General features: G+C 34.9%; 1 protein-coding gene across 5 annotated transcripts; it reads right to left on the bottom strand.

Moving 5' to 3' along the window:
* Positions 1-1213: 1213 nt before the first annotated feature.
* On the bottom strand, positions 1214-4955 carry LOC141390477 (uncharacterized). 5 transcript variants are annotated; one of them, XM_073963434.1, is made up of 2 exons: positions 4829-4955; positions 1214-2339 (listed from the first exon to the last, which is right to left on the bottom strand). In XM_073963434.1, exon 2 carries the CDS (start codon positions 2322-2324, stop codon positions 1227-1229), a length of 1098 nt encoding a protein of 365 aa, XP_073819535.1. In that variant the 5' UTR covers positions 2325-2339; positions 4829-4955; the 3' UTR covers positions 1214-1226. The 5 variants fall into 5 exon arrangements, with proteins under 5 accessions (XP_073819535.1, XP_073819534.1, XP_073819536.1 ...); XM_073963433.1 differs by having other exon boundaries at positions 1214-2326; XM_073963435.1 differs by having other exon boundaries at positions 4848-4925.
* Positions 4956-13782: the final 8827 nt, after the last annotated feature.

The following is a 13782-nucleotide window of genomic DNA, read 5'->3' as shown; positions in this document are numbered from 1 at the left end:
GAAGATGCTAAAAAGATGACATGCTAGATCACTTGCACCCATGATTGAATGTCATCTTTGGTATCGAACATTTTGCTGGGTAATTCATAAAATGAGAACGGCTAGGCCGATTTCTGTAAAATTTTTTGTCAGTTATTCGTATTTTCGAGGAGAAGGTCTTTACGGAAGAAAATTTTGGAATATCTCTCTGGAAAAGTCGGAAAATTGGAAAAATCGAAAATTGAGTTTTTGTATGAAATTTTATTCCTTAATAGCGAGACGAAGTTCGCCGGGTCCGCTAGTATTTAATAAAAACATTTAATTAATGAAATATTGAAAATTTAACTATTAATATTAATTTAATTATTAATGTTAATTATTTTGTGTTGTTTTTTGGTTTATTTATATCTTTTTTTGTTTTAATTGGTATGAGAAACACAACAAACGCGAATGGTAAAATAAAGAGAACACACAAAGATTATAAATTTCACGTTAACCTGTGTGGACATTAACGAAATTTGAAAAGAAACTTTAACGAAATTGGTTTCATGAAACCTTGCTAGTCTGACCATCGACTATGCGAAATCATGTTAAATTTTGCTTGATTCCGCGCGAAATCACGAAACGTCTTCGAAATCACGAAACGGCGCCGAATGTAAACCAAACATAACAGACGTTTTAAATATTAAACAATAAATTGGTAATTTGAACATGGCGTTATAGTACGTATTGATTTAAAAATCCACTCGATTTCAAATGCCATTCTATAGCGTAGACATCAAATGAATCCTCGATGTAAATACACTGGATTTTATTTGATGTATTCGCTATGGTGATGAACCATAACATGGATCACGTCATGTTTACATTAGAGCTTTTTGCCGGGATTACTACGTCTGTCTGGTTAATCAAAAGTATGCAGAAAATTGTGTTAACTCACTTGTTCTCTGTTAACTCTCTTTTCTTCATTGAAAACTTGCAAGTTTTTGCTGGAGAAATTTCTTCTAGCAAGTAAGTATCCAGACACACATACTATTACCTTTGTTAAAACATCAAAACAATCCCATGGGAACCCCAAACTCGACTTGCTGAAAACAATTGCTCTGTTCCAGAACCTGCAAGAAACCACTATTTTTTACTACGATAATAGTTTTTCCTTTATGTTATCGGAAAAAATGGTACAAATTAGTAGATTCTTGCAGTTCTGGAACATACCAAATAACAACAATTGTTTAACAACATGAATTTCATATTTTATTCACATTTTGTTGATTTTCATTCTTTTGTTTTTGTTTCCAATCCCATTTCAGTTTGTTTATATATGTTTTAAAAGCATCTTCTGCTTCCTGATAGGCTTTAAGCTCTTTCGGTTTATTTGTTTTAAAATATTTCGATCTAGCCTCATTTCTTTGCTCAACAAGACGTGCAGCTTCTTCATCCCACCATGCTTTAGGTTCAATGCGATTTTGGGATGTATCATCTTTAAGAATATTCTCACTTGAAATATTTTTCTTTTCTATATTATTCTGCAATTCTTCTAACTCTTCCTTTTCCAATTTTTGCCATTCCCTTTTTTTCTTTCTTAAATATTTCTTAAATTCATCTTCGGCTTTCAGATATGCCATCGCATTTTCCCAATTGTTTGTTCTCTCATACTGATGCCTTGCTTCATTACGTTGCATCAAGAGTCGTGTAGCTTCATCACACCACCATGGCTTAGGTACAAAATCATTCTTAGACGTTTGCTTTGGATGTTTATTAGTGGCATTTCCTTGTTGTAGTTCATCATGTTGACATTCTTCTTTGTTGGAATTCGTCGTTTGAACTTTTGATACAGAATACTGAGTTTCAATCCTTTGCTTTTGTTTCCATTCCCATTTCAATTCTCGTAGTCGTGCGTGAAAGGTATCACCTGCTTGCTTGTATGCTTTAAGGTCTTCTAAAGATCCAGATTTAAAATGTTTCCTTTTTGCCTCCTCTTTGAATTTGAAGAGCTGAGCTGTCTCCTCACACCACCAAGGCTTTGAAACATACCGCTCATCCGGAACAATTTCCGCATCATTTTGCTTACGATTCAACTTCTTTTGTTTCCATTCAAATTTCAATTCTTTGATACAATCATTGAATGCATCTTCTGCCCGCACGCAGGCTCTAAGATCCTCTAATGTTCGAGTTTTGAAATACCTGTGTTTTGCTTCTTTTATGGCATTATGGAGTTGGGCAGCCTCTTCACACCACCATGGTTCACGTACATATTTTTTCGGACCACCCAATCTTTTATTTTTATTAGGAGCATTATTTTCTTTATTTGGGCATTCTTCAGATACGTAATTTGTCATGTCCATTGCTGCTAATCAAATCTAGAATATACATACATACATACACATAGCCCAGAAAGTCTGCGTTCACCTTACTACTTTTTAAAAATGATGCTAAAACTTTAATAAATAGGTAAATGAGATCAGTTGTTCTTTCATAAATATGTTACTGGCACTCTTTAGTACCAGAATAAAAAGAAAAATTCCAGGAAATATATTATTTTTGCGATGATAACGGTAAAACAGTGTTGCAACTGCTAAATTAGAGCCCCAAAATGTCTGCGTTCACTTTGTATGTTGCAATAATACTGTTAGTTTTTTTGAATTTTTTGAAGTTTTCTCCCATTTTTAATCAATATTGTCACAACTGGTCATTCTGTGAGGTCGTTTGCACACTTAACTTAAAAAAGTAAAGTATTTTAAGAATGGAAAACAAGGGCAAAGAAATTAGCATCGATAAAAGGAAAATTCTAGGTAAATTATGGAAAATGCTATCGAAATATTGGCGAAACTGTAGGTAGAACATATTAGTCTATACATAGAGTGATAATTAACTATAAACAAACCGGAATTTTTACGTCAAAACCCAGATCTGGACATTATATTGGAGCCAAAACCTTACAATCTCAGCAGTATGCTTTGAAACGTTATCTTGTTGCAACAAAAATTTCGTAGCTAAACCAAGTTCTTCTGCATTTTTGGTTCAAATTTCGCTTCATGATGTTTAGGTAACCATACTTGTCCATTGTCGATTCAATAAATACAAGTTGGTCCACTCCAGAAGCTGCTACACACCCCCAAACCAAAACAGCACCCTCGCCATTTTTAACAGTGTAAATCAAGATTTTGTTTTTCAAGCGCTGTTCGAGCTTTCTCCAAACAGTTTGAAGTCCTTTCATTGCAAACATATAGAACATGCTTTCGTCCGAAAATATGACTTGATTCCGGAATACTGGAGGCTTGTTTAAGGGTTGTTTACACCATCTATCAATGTCGTATGAGATGTCAAATTTTCTACCTGCGAATGTTGTACACATAGTGTGACCACTATGAAAATTTTCATCTATCAAAATGATTTGGCAACTCATATGTAAATTTTTCATTTAAGCAGCGCTCTATTTGATACGGCATTCTCGTATGTAAACATAAATTTATAAGCTGTTTTCTGGCATTCTCAAAAAAAAAAATTGAAAAACAAAATCTTTTAAAAAAGAAAATGGAAAGTTATGTATATTTAAGTATTTAGAAAAGTAAATAAAAGGTGTTTATAATGTTATTTTTAGATCGATTGGTCGAAAGGAGCAGTGTTGGAAATTATTGCTTTGTGGCAAAACATGAATGCCTCTATAACCCCAAAAACCTATTCTACCACATCAAACATGCTAGATATTCATTTTCCTTCAACCAAAATTAAAAATTTGCGCAAATTTGTAACTCAGCAATAAATGTAAACAATGATAAAAACAGCTGTTTTTATATTTATAGGTTATGTCATACGAAAATAACACTTGTAGGTATGAACGCACAAATTGAAAGTTGTATGGATGACGTCAATTTTGACAAACATAGAGAATGTCGAATGGGTGAAAGAAATGACTGCTCATATGACATTGATAGATGGTGTAAACAGCCCTTTATGTATTCATTAGCAAATTCAATATGCTTTTCCCTGTTCACTAGTGCTTTCGCCGTGCGACTATACCGTGATATCCAGCTTTATGCAGTATTTTTCTGGCGGTTTGTGCACAAATACTTTTTTTGGATGCCATTTTCAAATTTTCAACAATTTTCGAAGTAATTATCGGACTGTTTGTTTTAACTATATTAGTTATGTTACGCTCCTCCCGTTCTGATAATATTTTTGACCGTCCAAAACTGAGCTTTGACTGTCCAGATCTGGGCTTTGACTTCAAAATTCAGATTTGTTTATAGTTAATTATCACTCTATGTATAGACTAATATGTTCTACCTACAGTTCGCCAATATTTCGATAGCTTTTTCCATAATTTACCTAGAATTTTCCTTTTATCGATGCCAATTTCTTTGCCCTTGTTTTCCATTCTTAAAATACTTTACTTTTTTAAGTTAAGTGTGCAAACGACCTCAAAGAATGACCAGTTGTGACAATATTGATTAAAAATGGGAGAAAACTGCAAAAAAAAATCAAAAAAACTAACGGTATTATTGCAACATACAAAGTGAACGCAGACTTTATGGGGCTCTAATCTAGCAGTTGTAACACTTTTTTACCGTTATCTTAGTAATAATAATATATTTTCTGGAATTTTTCTTTTTATTTTGGTAGTAAAGAGTGCCAATAACATATTTATGAAAGAAAAACTGATCTCATTTACCTATTTATTAAAGTTTTAGCATCATTTTGAAAAGTTGTAAGGTGAACGCAGACTTTCTGGGCTATGTGTACATAAATTAAGTGTGAGGTTATATTTGGCTTGTTATTAAGAACATCATTCTTTTATAATCAAATAAGCAGCAACAAACACACATTTTAAAATTATCACGAGACAAACCTTTAATTATATAAATTACATTTAACTTTCGTGAAATGATATCGAATATATTCTTTATTTCTTCTACAATTTAGGACCGCGAAAACAATAAATTCGAATCTGCGTCGCAAAAAAACTTCTTCCTTTTCTAGAACATAAAAAGTACATGAATCAATTACTGGTTACTCAAGCCTATAGACAGTTTACACCAGGGCTTAGCTCGCATGGTACAATAATGTGTGTTCGTTTAGTCCCAATTTACATTAGGCGAGTTTACTTGCGGCAATTGTCAGTTTGTGGGTGAGAGAGGGTGTTGAGAGGCAAAGGGTTACCATATACCTCACCTCTCTCTCCATCAAACTGACAATTGCCGCAAGTAAACTCGCCTAATGTAAATTGGGACTTACTCAAAATTCGTACAAATTGTTACTGGATGTTGTTCGTTTATGCCATGTTCATACCGGCATTTGAATAACGTCGTTCGTTCTCATAATTACGTACACCAATTAACTCGTTCATACGACATGGTACATCATTCATAGCAACCATGGTACAAATACACAGGTAGCCGCATCAGCAATTGTTGGCAACATAAGATGTCAAAATTTGACATCAATTCAATGCAATTGATACATTATGTTACCATCAGCTGACATGATAATGCTACCTGTATTATTGTACCATGATAGCAACATCATGGTACAAATACACAGGTAGCCGCATCGGCAATCGTCGGCAACATAAGATGTCAAAATTTGACATCAATTCAATGCAATTGACACATTATGTTACCATCAGCTGGCATGATAATGCTACCTGTATTATTGTACCATGAGCAACATGATTCATATTTTCATATGGCCTGTTCCCGTACTTTACAAAGTGGTAAAAGTCGTAAACGATTTTCATATAAATTTTTTGTACGGGAACGCAAAATGTGTAAAAGTGGTAAAAATTTTAAAAACTTTTTAGTTCTGGAACGGAGCTATAGTTTTTGCTTACACTTCCGTTACACATGCCAGTGAATTGGTGCCAATTGAGTACATGTATTATACTCGAAAATGCCGAAAAAGTGTTCGACTGGCATGCAGTTTTCTTGTGTGTTTACACATGCCAGTGCAAGTTCAATTTCAAAATTATTTTAAGCCGCATTAACACACAAAAGTGCATTATATTTCAGATTTAAAACACAATTCACAACATATTTTATTACTTTTTATTTTATTTCGTTTTAAAAAGATTGTTTTCAATCATAAACATAATGAATCTGGTATTGCCGCCTTTTCAATATTGTATAATCCCAGAGGGGAAATTATTTATCAACCTATATTTGCATGAAAAACATCAAAATTATGTCTTTACTAACCACTAATATATTGCAGCTACCAAGACGTATTATTTGTGTTTCCTAATCTTTTTGAAAATATGCATTAAATCTTTGCATGCTTAAAAGAAACAAAAATGTACATGGATTAAAAAATAGTCTCGGCAACTCTTTTTTCATTTTCGACATATCATTGGCAACCAGCTCAAAATTTTGCTGGCATGAAAAATCTAGTGCCAGTGGAGTCGACAATTCAAAAAATGTAATTGTGGTAGTAAAATATTGTGTATGTATTGAATTTTTCGAACTGTCACTGGCATGTGTAAAGGTTGGGTTACTGATTTTAAAGAAAGTTTCAGCCAAAAGAAGAGTAAAATTAATTGATATGAACTGAAAAAATATTTGTCCTTCTTTCAGATATCTATTTAATATTAAATTATATTAGTTGCATTCATGTTTTCTATTTTTTCTCACAATTTTGGTGTTTTCAGTATATTTTCAATTTTTTCCATTTTAAAAATTAACGAGAGAGAGACCTGCCAAAATAACTTTTTGGATACAGACTTTCCGGCAGGCATTTGATTTTTGTTTCTAAATTTGTACGCGAATTTGAAACGATGGACAAGAAATGTAAATGCAATGAAAGAGAAGACAAAATTTGCTATGATTTGAATGTATACTAGCCGTTAAACCGTTTACTTTTCATTCATATTTTGCAGTTTTCCTAAAAATGTTTTGGTTTTTAATAAATTTTTAAATTTTGTATTTTTTCTGTCATAATTAATTTATTTCGATAAATTCTCTCATTTGTTAGAGATGGGACATATTTTATCGTCGTTCTGAGAGTAACTTAAATTGAACAATGTACACAAATCGTTGTTCGTTCTCAATATTTTGTGTGGGAAATGAAGTAATTACATCGTAATTTGCTGTCGAACAACGAATAGAGAGCGAAACACCGTCAGTCTGAACAAGGCATTACTCTACAGAACAATGCAAAATAAATTAGTCGTTTACAAGAAGTTACTGGACTTGTACAAATTTGTACAAATTATTGAGTAAACGAACACACCTAATGTATAAGGTAGGCCACAGCTAACAGCTGATTACAATTTTTTTCTTGATCTGTCAGAAATGAAGCCTTCCCTTGCTTTCCTGCTTCATTTCTGACATAACAAAAATAAAAGAATAATAGCTGGTTTACATTAACGAAATCCACTCGATTTCAACTGTCAATTTCATTACTCAAACGTCAAATGAAATCCAATTGATTTCAGATGAGTTTTCATTTGACGTATACGCAAAGGAATTGACAGTTGAAATCCACTCGATTTCGTAATGTAATAATAATTGTTCCACAAACATCCCTGAAGGGACAAGGGAGACTTCTCTCATATCAGTGAGTGCACCCCGATTCACATTAGCTCAATGATATGGGACCTACTGTTTATCGCCAAGTCCGAACTGCGTGTCTTAAGACACCACTTTGTAGAGAAGTTTTACATGGCTGAAATACTCAGGAAATGTCGCCAACATTACTGAGGGGTATTTTGCCACCGCTGAAAAATGTTTGATGTTGCCTGGCCGGGAATCGAACCCACGACTTTCAGCGTGCAAGGCGGGCGTGCATACCATTGCACCACGGTGCCTTAATGGCACATGCATGACATCAGCTGGTCTGTATATTAGAATACCGAATGTGAAAAAGCATATGGTGTAATATATCCATAAGCTGTACACACATCCAACGTTAGAGTAAAGTTTTGTGTCATTTCTAGTAGATGAATAAAATACAAAGTGCTGCCAAGTTTAATTTTTCTTTATTCTTCTACCAGAAATGACACAAAAATTTACACAAACGTTGGATGTGTTTAGGGATTTATTCTTTTATTTTGTTATGTCAGAAGAATGAAGCAGTAAAGCAAGGCAACCAGGGGAGACAACTTAAGCTGGAAGCACATCCAATGTTTAAGTAAAGTTTTGTGTCATGTCTGGTAGAAGAATAAAGAAACTTGGCAGCACTTGACCTTTTATTCATCTACCAGAAATGACACAAAACTTTACTCAAACGTTGGATGTGTTTTTACAGCTTTAAGGGATGAGTACATAAGCTGCCTCGCCTGCTTGTCTTGCTTGCTTCTGATAGAAGAATAAAAGAGAAAAGGGCAACATAGTTCTAAATTGTCTCAGCCTTTATTCTTTTATTTTTTTTTATGTCTGAAATGAAGCAGGAAAGCAAGGCAAACAGGCGAGGCAGCTTATGTACCCAGGGGCTCAATTCTGTTTCTATGAAAATGTGAAATGAAAACTTTTATAAAGGAGAAAACTGTCAAATGAAAAAAAATTATAAAGGAAATATTTTTCATTTCAAATTTTCATAGAATAAGAATCCAGCCCCAGGCCATGGTATAATAAGGAAGGTAGAACAGGTTCGAAAAAACCATAGAAAATCAATCCTAAACGTATGCCCGCTTCCTTTCAAAATTGTCTATTGTGACAAACGTCAAGTTTTGTTTATGTTTGTTTCTTATTCAAATTTCAAAATTAATGAAATGTGAAAAATATAAATGGCACACAATAAATTTTTATTCGGATCTACTAGAAACGATGTTGTTGTGGCGACGCAAATATGTTCGTTCGGATATTATTTCAGTTGTCCGGTTCCTCAAAAATTCTGCAACGGACTGGACCTGCGTCCATACAGAATGGGGAAACGGTGAGTGGGGTTAGCTGGGCAGCTAAACAAATGCATGTGTGGGCATGTGTTGGATATCATGACATCACTACGAATTGAGGCGGCTGCATCGTCCGGATCTTAACTGGTCTAAAACCACTCGTGTTTGCCTTGAGAGCTGGCGTTCTTCTGTTGCGATGGATGCGCAAGTACGGCATTCACACTGTAGGGCCTTCGCGACTGCATCAGTGTGAATGCTATCCAAGCCTTCCTGATAGGCTCTTTGGTCTACATGTTCTTATTTATACCTTTTGACCTCTCAATCTAGATCAAGACGTGCCGGGGAAGTCTGTCTATTAAATCGTGATAGGGGTGCTCACTGCGATGAGACCTATGGAGGTACTGCTTCGAAAAAACCCCGTTGTGCTGATGTCCCGGCAAAACCTTCGTTTCCTCATGAACATGGTCTACTGGTGTGGTGAAGAGGCACCATACTGCAGTCATCAGGGCGGCATTCTGGCAGGTTTAAATATTCTTCCACTGCGTACAGCTAACATTTGCATACCACGTTGGCTCCGCATAGCTTACCAAAGAACCGCCTATTGCTTTGTAAAGGCCTCGGCAAATACAATCTATTGAGTGCAAATACAATCTATTTGTTTCTACTTCTGAACTTATTGCAAATACCTGTGGCTTGCGCGGACGAATTAAACATGCTATCGATTCTACTGGAGATTAAGATACCATATAGTGATAAATAAATGAAAAATCTGGAGAACATTACATTAGAAATATAAACTTTTGGTCTTTATTGATTATTTTTATTCACTGATAAGATACATTGTTAAATAGCCAACACTTGAGCGGGGAGACTTGTCTCATTCCAAAGATGTATGCATTACAATGTTTTTAATTATTCTTCAAATGGGGAAAGCATGCAAATTCTAAAAATGTATCCATTTTACTTTCCAATCAGGTTTTTGCACACGCGACAGCTTCTTATTTTGTGAAAGAAAACTGAGTGTCAAGGTTGCCGGCGTCTTAGCGTTCTAAGCCACCATCAACTTGTCAAAACTTTAGTAGACAATAATTGATGATCAAAAAAATAAAATCTTCTGATATAGAAGAGCAATTACTAATGATGTAGGAATAAAACTTACCATAGTATTTGTGAACATTGAAAAATGGGATTACCAAGCAGGACTATAGGAAAAGTTTGGAGTTTCAATTAACTGACATAATTTCGCATATACATTTATCTAATGAAGTTCGATATATATACCAGTTACCAAGCTTTGCCTTCGTCTGCCACAAAAACAACATCCTAATACACCTGAAGATCGGATTTACCACCCGTGAAACGTAGTGTAATGGTTGGATGCGTGGGACTTCGGTAGACTCCTAATTTTTCAATGTATCTCTAAAGGCCTAACAGCTCAACTCGAAAGAGAATTAATTAAATATCACTATAAATGGCCTTCGCCTTAATAAGGCAAAAATAAAAAAATAATTTCAGCATGAGCCAGGCTGGGATTCGAACCTGGGTCTCCGACAACTGAGTGTCAAGGTTGCCGGCGTCTTAGCGTTCTAAGCCACCATCAACTTGTCAAAACTTTAGTAGACAATAATTGATGATCAAAAAAATAAAATCTTCTGATATAGAAGAGCAATTACTAATGATGTAGGAATAAAACTTACCATAGTATTTGTGAACATTGAAAAATGGGATTACCAAGCAGGACTATAGGAAAAGTTTGGAGTTTCAATTAACTGACATAATTTCGCATATACATTTATCTAATGAAGTTCGATATATATACCAGTTACCAAGCTTTGCCTTCGTCTGCCACAAAAACAACATCCTAATACACCTGAAGATCGGATTTACCACCCGTGAAACGTAGTGTAATGGTTGGATGCGTGGGACTTCGGTAGACTCCTAATTTTTCAATGTATCTCTAAAGGCCTAACAGCTCAACTCGAAAGAGAATTAATTAAATATCACTATAAATGGCCTTCGCCTTAATAAGGCAAAAATAAAAGAAAAACCGCTGTTGTTCTAAATTTATTGTTGTGATTAAAATTCCTTTTTTGATTTATGAAAATAAAATGTATGTACATATGTATTTTATTTTTTGAAATTTGTCACAATCTGAGCATTAAAACAAAACATTTCAAAATGAGTTTGACACAAGTCGGTCACCAATGGAAAAAAATTGTAATCAGCTGTGAGCTCTGCCATACCTTTCTTATTATACCATGCCCCAGGCCTTTACTTTGTTTATAGCGCATTTAAATTCACTCATGTTTTATAGAAACTATTCATGAAGGCATGGTAGAACAGCTGACTGAACTGAGCTGTAATGTTAGTGTCAAATTCCATACGACATTTTATATGTTTATTTCTATGTTCGATGTATATTAGGGTTATATATTTTATAAGAACTAATTTATTCATCAGAAAAAAAATTTTCCCATAAAGACTTCTTCATATCATTGATATGTAACCTCCTCCAAGTCCGAACGACATGCCGCACACTAAAACACCGCTTATAGAAGCGACACAATAGCTTCGTTCCAGAACTAAAAAGTTTTTACACATTTAGCACATTTTGAACATTTTTCCCCGAACAAAAATGGCGCTGAATAGCTTTCTCTTTAGAAACTTTTTACACAACAAATTTGAGCGAGCAAAAATGTGCAACATGTTTGCCGGCTTCCGATTCGCTGACACGTTTCTGCCATTTTTCCGTTCATGTACATTTTGGAAAAATGTGTGCGTTGAACTCATTTTTGATAGTTTTCTCTTTTGAACATTTTACCATTAAAAAAGTACTGGAACGAAGCTAATATTTGTTAATATGCGTCCATGGTACAAATACACAGGTAGCCGCATCGGCAATTGTTGGCAACATAAGATGTCAAAATTTGACATCAATTCAATGCAGTTGACACATTATGTTACCATCAGCTGGCATGATAATGCTACCTGTATTATTGTACCATGTATGCGTCGTAGCATGCATGGTACAATAATACAGGTAAAAGCAAGTCCCAGCTGATTAGATTGACACGTAATACTAGTGTCAAAAACAATATGAAGTTTAATACATGTTGTTCTTTTCGTTAATTGTCAATTAATATTTTTGTTTTTTACTTTCTGATAAACAAACATAAAACACATATTTTTGAAGTTATAGACTTCACGGCTAACTTCGAATAAATCATTCTCGTCGCAACCACCGAAAGGTGAAGTACACATAGAGAGAAAAAATAAAGGAAAAAACAAAGCGTGCTTTGAGAAATTTTCTAGAAGCGTCACCAAACAAATAAAAATTTTCTTATATCAATTGGATATTGAATTTTTTGGATTTGCAAGTCATTTTCCATAATTTTCATCTCATAAAGCCATTTCATCAATCAATCGCAGTCTTTTTTGGAGCCTTATACCGAAATTGGTTTTCATCATCATTTTTCATAGAATCTGAATCCATCAAGAATTTAATTTCAATCATAATCAATCAAGAACCAGCCAATTCAATTTGTTTCAACAATTCATACGAAGCTTTAAACTTGGAGTGACATCTGCAGTGGTCTTGTGAAGCATGTCGGGGGATCCGGGTGATCCTCCACCTCCTGTTGGGGATGTGGTAGGCGAGGAGAACAATGGGAAGAGAGTAACAGGTAAGAGGAGTCTTAGTAATGAGAGGCTGATGGCCAGACCAAAAGAGAGAAGAGTGGAGGATGGCAGAAAAGTCATCAGGGGTGTAACTAGAGCACGGAATATTTTACCAAATAATTCAATGAATATTGATACATCAGTTAATAATGTAATGGCCAGTGAGAGCATTAACAGTGCTACAGTGGAACCGAGTAATAACATAAATGTGGTTGAAGGTGTCTCAGCGGGATCTGTTGACACAGACAATTTGTCTTTCTATGATGACTCCCATGGAGGTCCTTATGTGGTATATGTTGATACCGAGCCTAAAAATGGCGTTAGACAACCGCTTAGTCTTGTTTCCTTGGCGCGGCACGTTAAATCTTTGGACATCAAAGATGTCATAGACGTTACCAAGATTGGATATGGTAGAGGAAAGGTTTCTTTCAAAAATGCAAACGCTGCCAATGCTTTTGTTAAGGATGAACGAATGATCTCAGCTGGTCTGCAGCCTAAGATTTTTCCACATTTCTTATCCAAATGGGGATTGATCTATCCAGTAGACACTATTATTTCTGATGAGGAGATAAAGGCCAATTTTATTAGCCCTGTGCCAATATTAAAGATAGAAAGAGTTATGAGGAAAGAAGGGGATGAGTTAATAAAGACAAAACGCGTTAAAATCTTGTTCAAAGGGGTGCAAGTGCCTGCTCAAATTAAGATATATAACATATCGAAAATTAATGTCCGTCCGATTATTCCATTTGCTCAATGTTACCGCTGTTATAGATATAATCATTTCGCTAAACATTGTAAGCAGAGAATACCTATATGTCCAATGTGTTTTACACCTCATGAGGTTGGGGATGCTTGCAGTAATGAGCCAGTTAGATGCACAAACTGTTATCATGACCACAAGCCAACTGAGAAAAAGTGCCCGGCTAGAACCAAGGCATATAATATTAAACGAATAATGACGTTGGAAAACCTCTCAATTAACGAGACAAAGACCAAATACCCGACTATTTTTAGTAATAGATTTTATTTACTGGATCATGACATTGAAGGGGACTTCCCAACACTTCCAGTACCAAGATCGAACAATAACAATAACAACAAACCAGCTCAGGGTAACATTGCTGAATCTGCCCGAGTCATGCATAGTTACCAGTCATTTTCAAAGATAGCCAAATCTAACAAAAGTAAAGAAAAGGAGGATGAGAAGACAAGGAGAATTCAGCAACAATACCAGGATGCTTTAAATGAAGGAGAAACTTATAAGTCGCCAAATGGCACTGCACTTAGAAGATTAGAAG

Source organism: Musca autumnalis, unplaced genomic scaffold (assembly GCF_047663935.1).
Source record: "Musca autumnalis isolate F117 unplaced genomic scaffold, ASM4766393v1 scaffold_1, whole genome shotgun sequence".
In the NCBI taxonomy this organism is placed as follows: domain Eukaryota; kingdom Metazoa; phylum Arthropoda; class Insecta; order Diptera; family Muscidae; genus Musca; species Musca autumnalis.
This window is presented reverse-complemented; position numbering and strand designations above follow the sequence as displayed.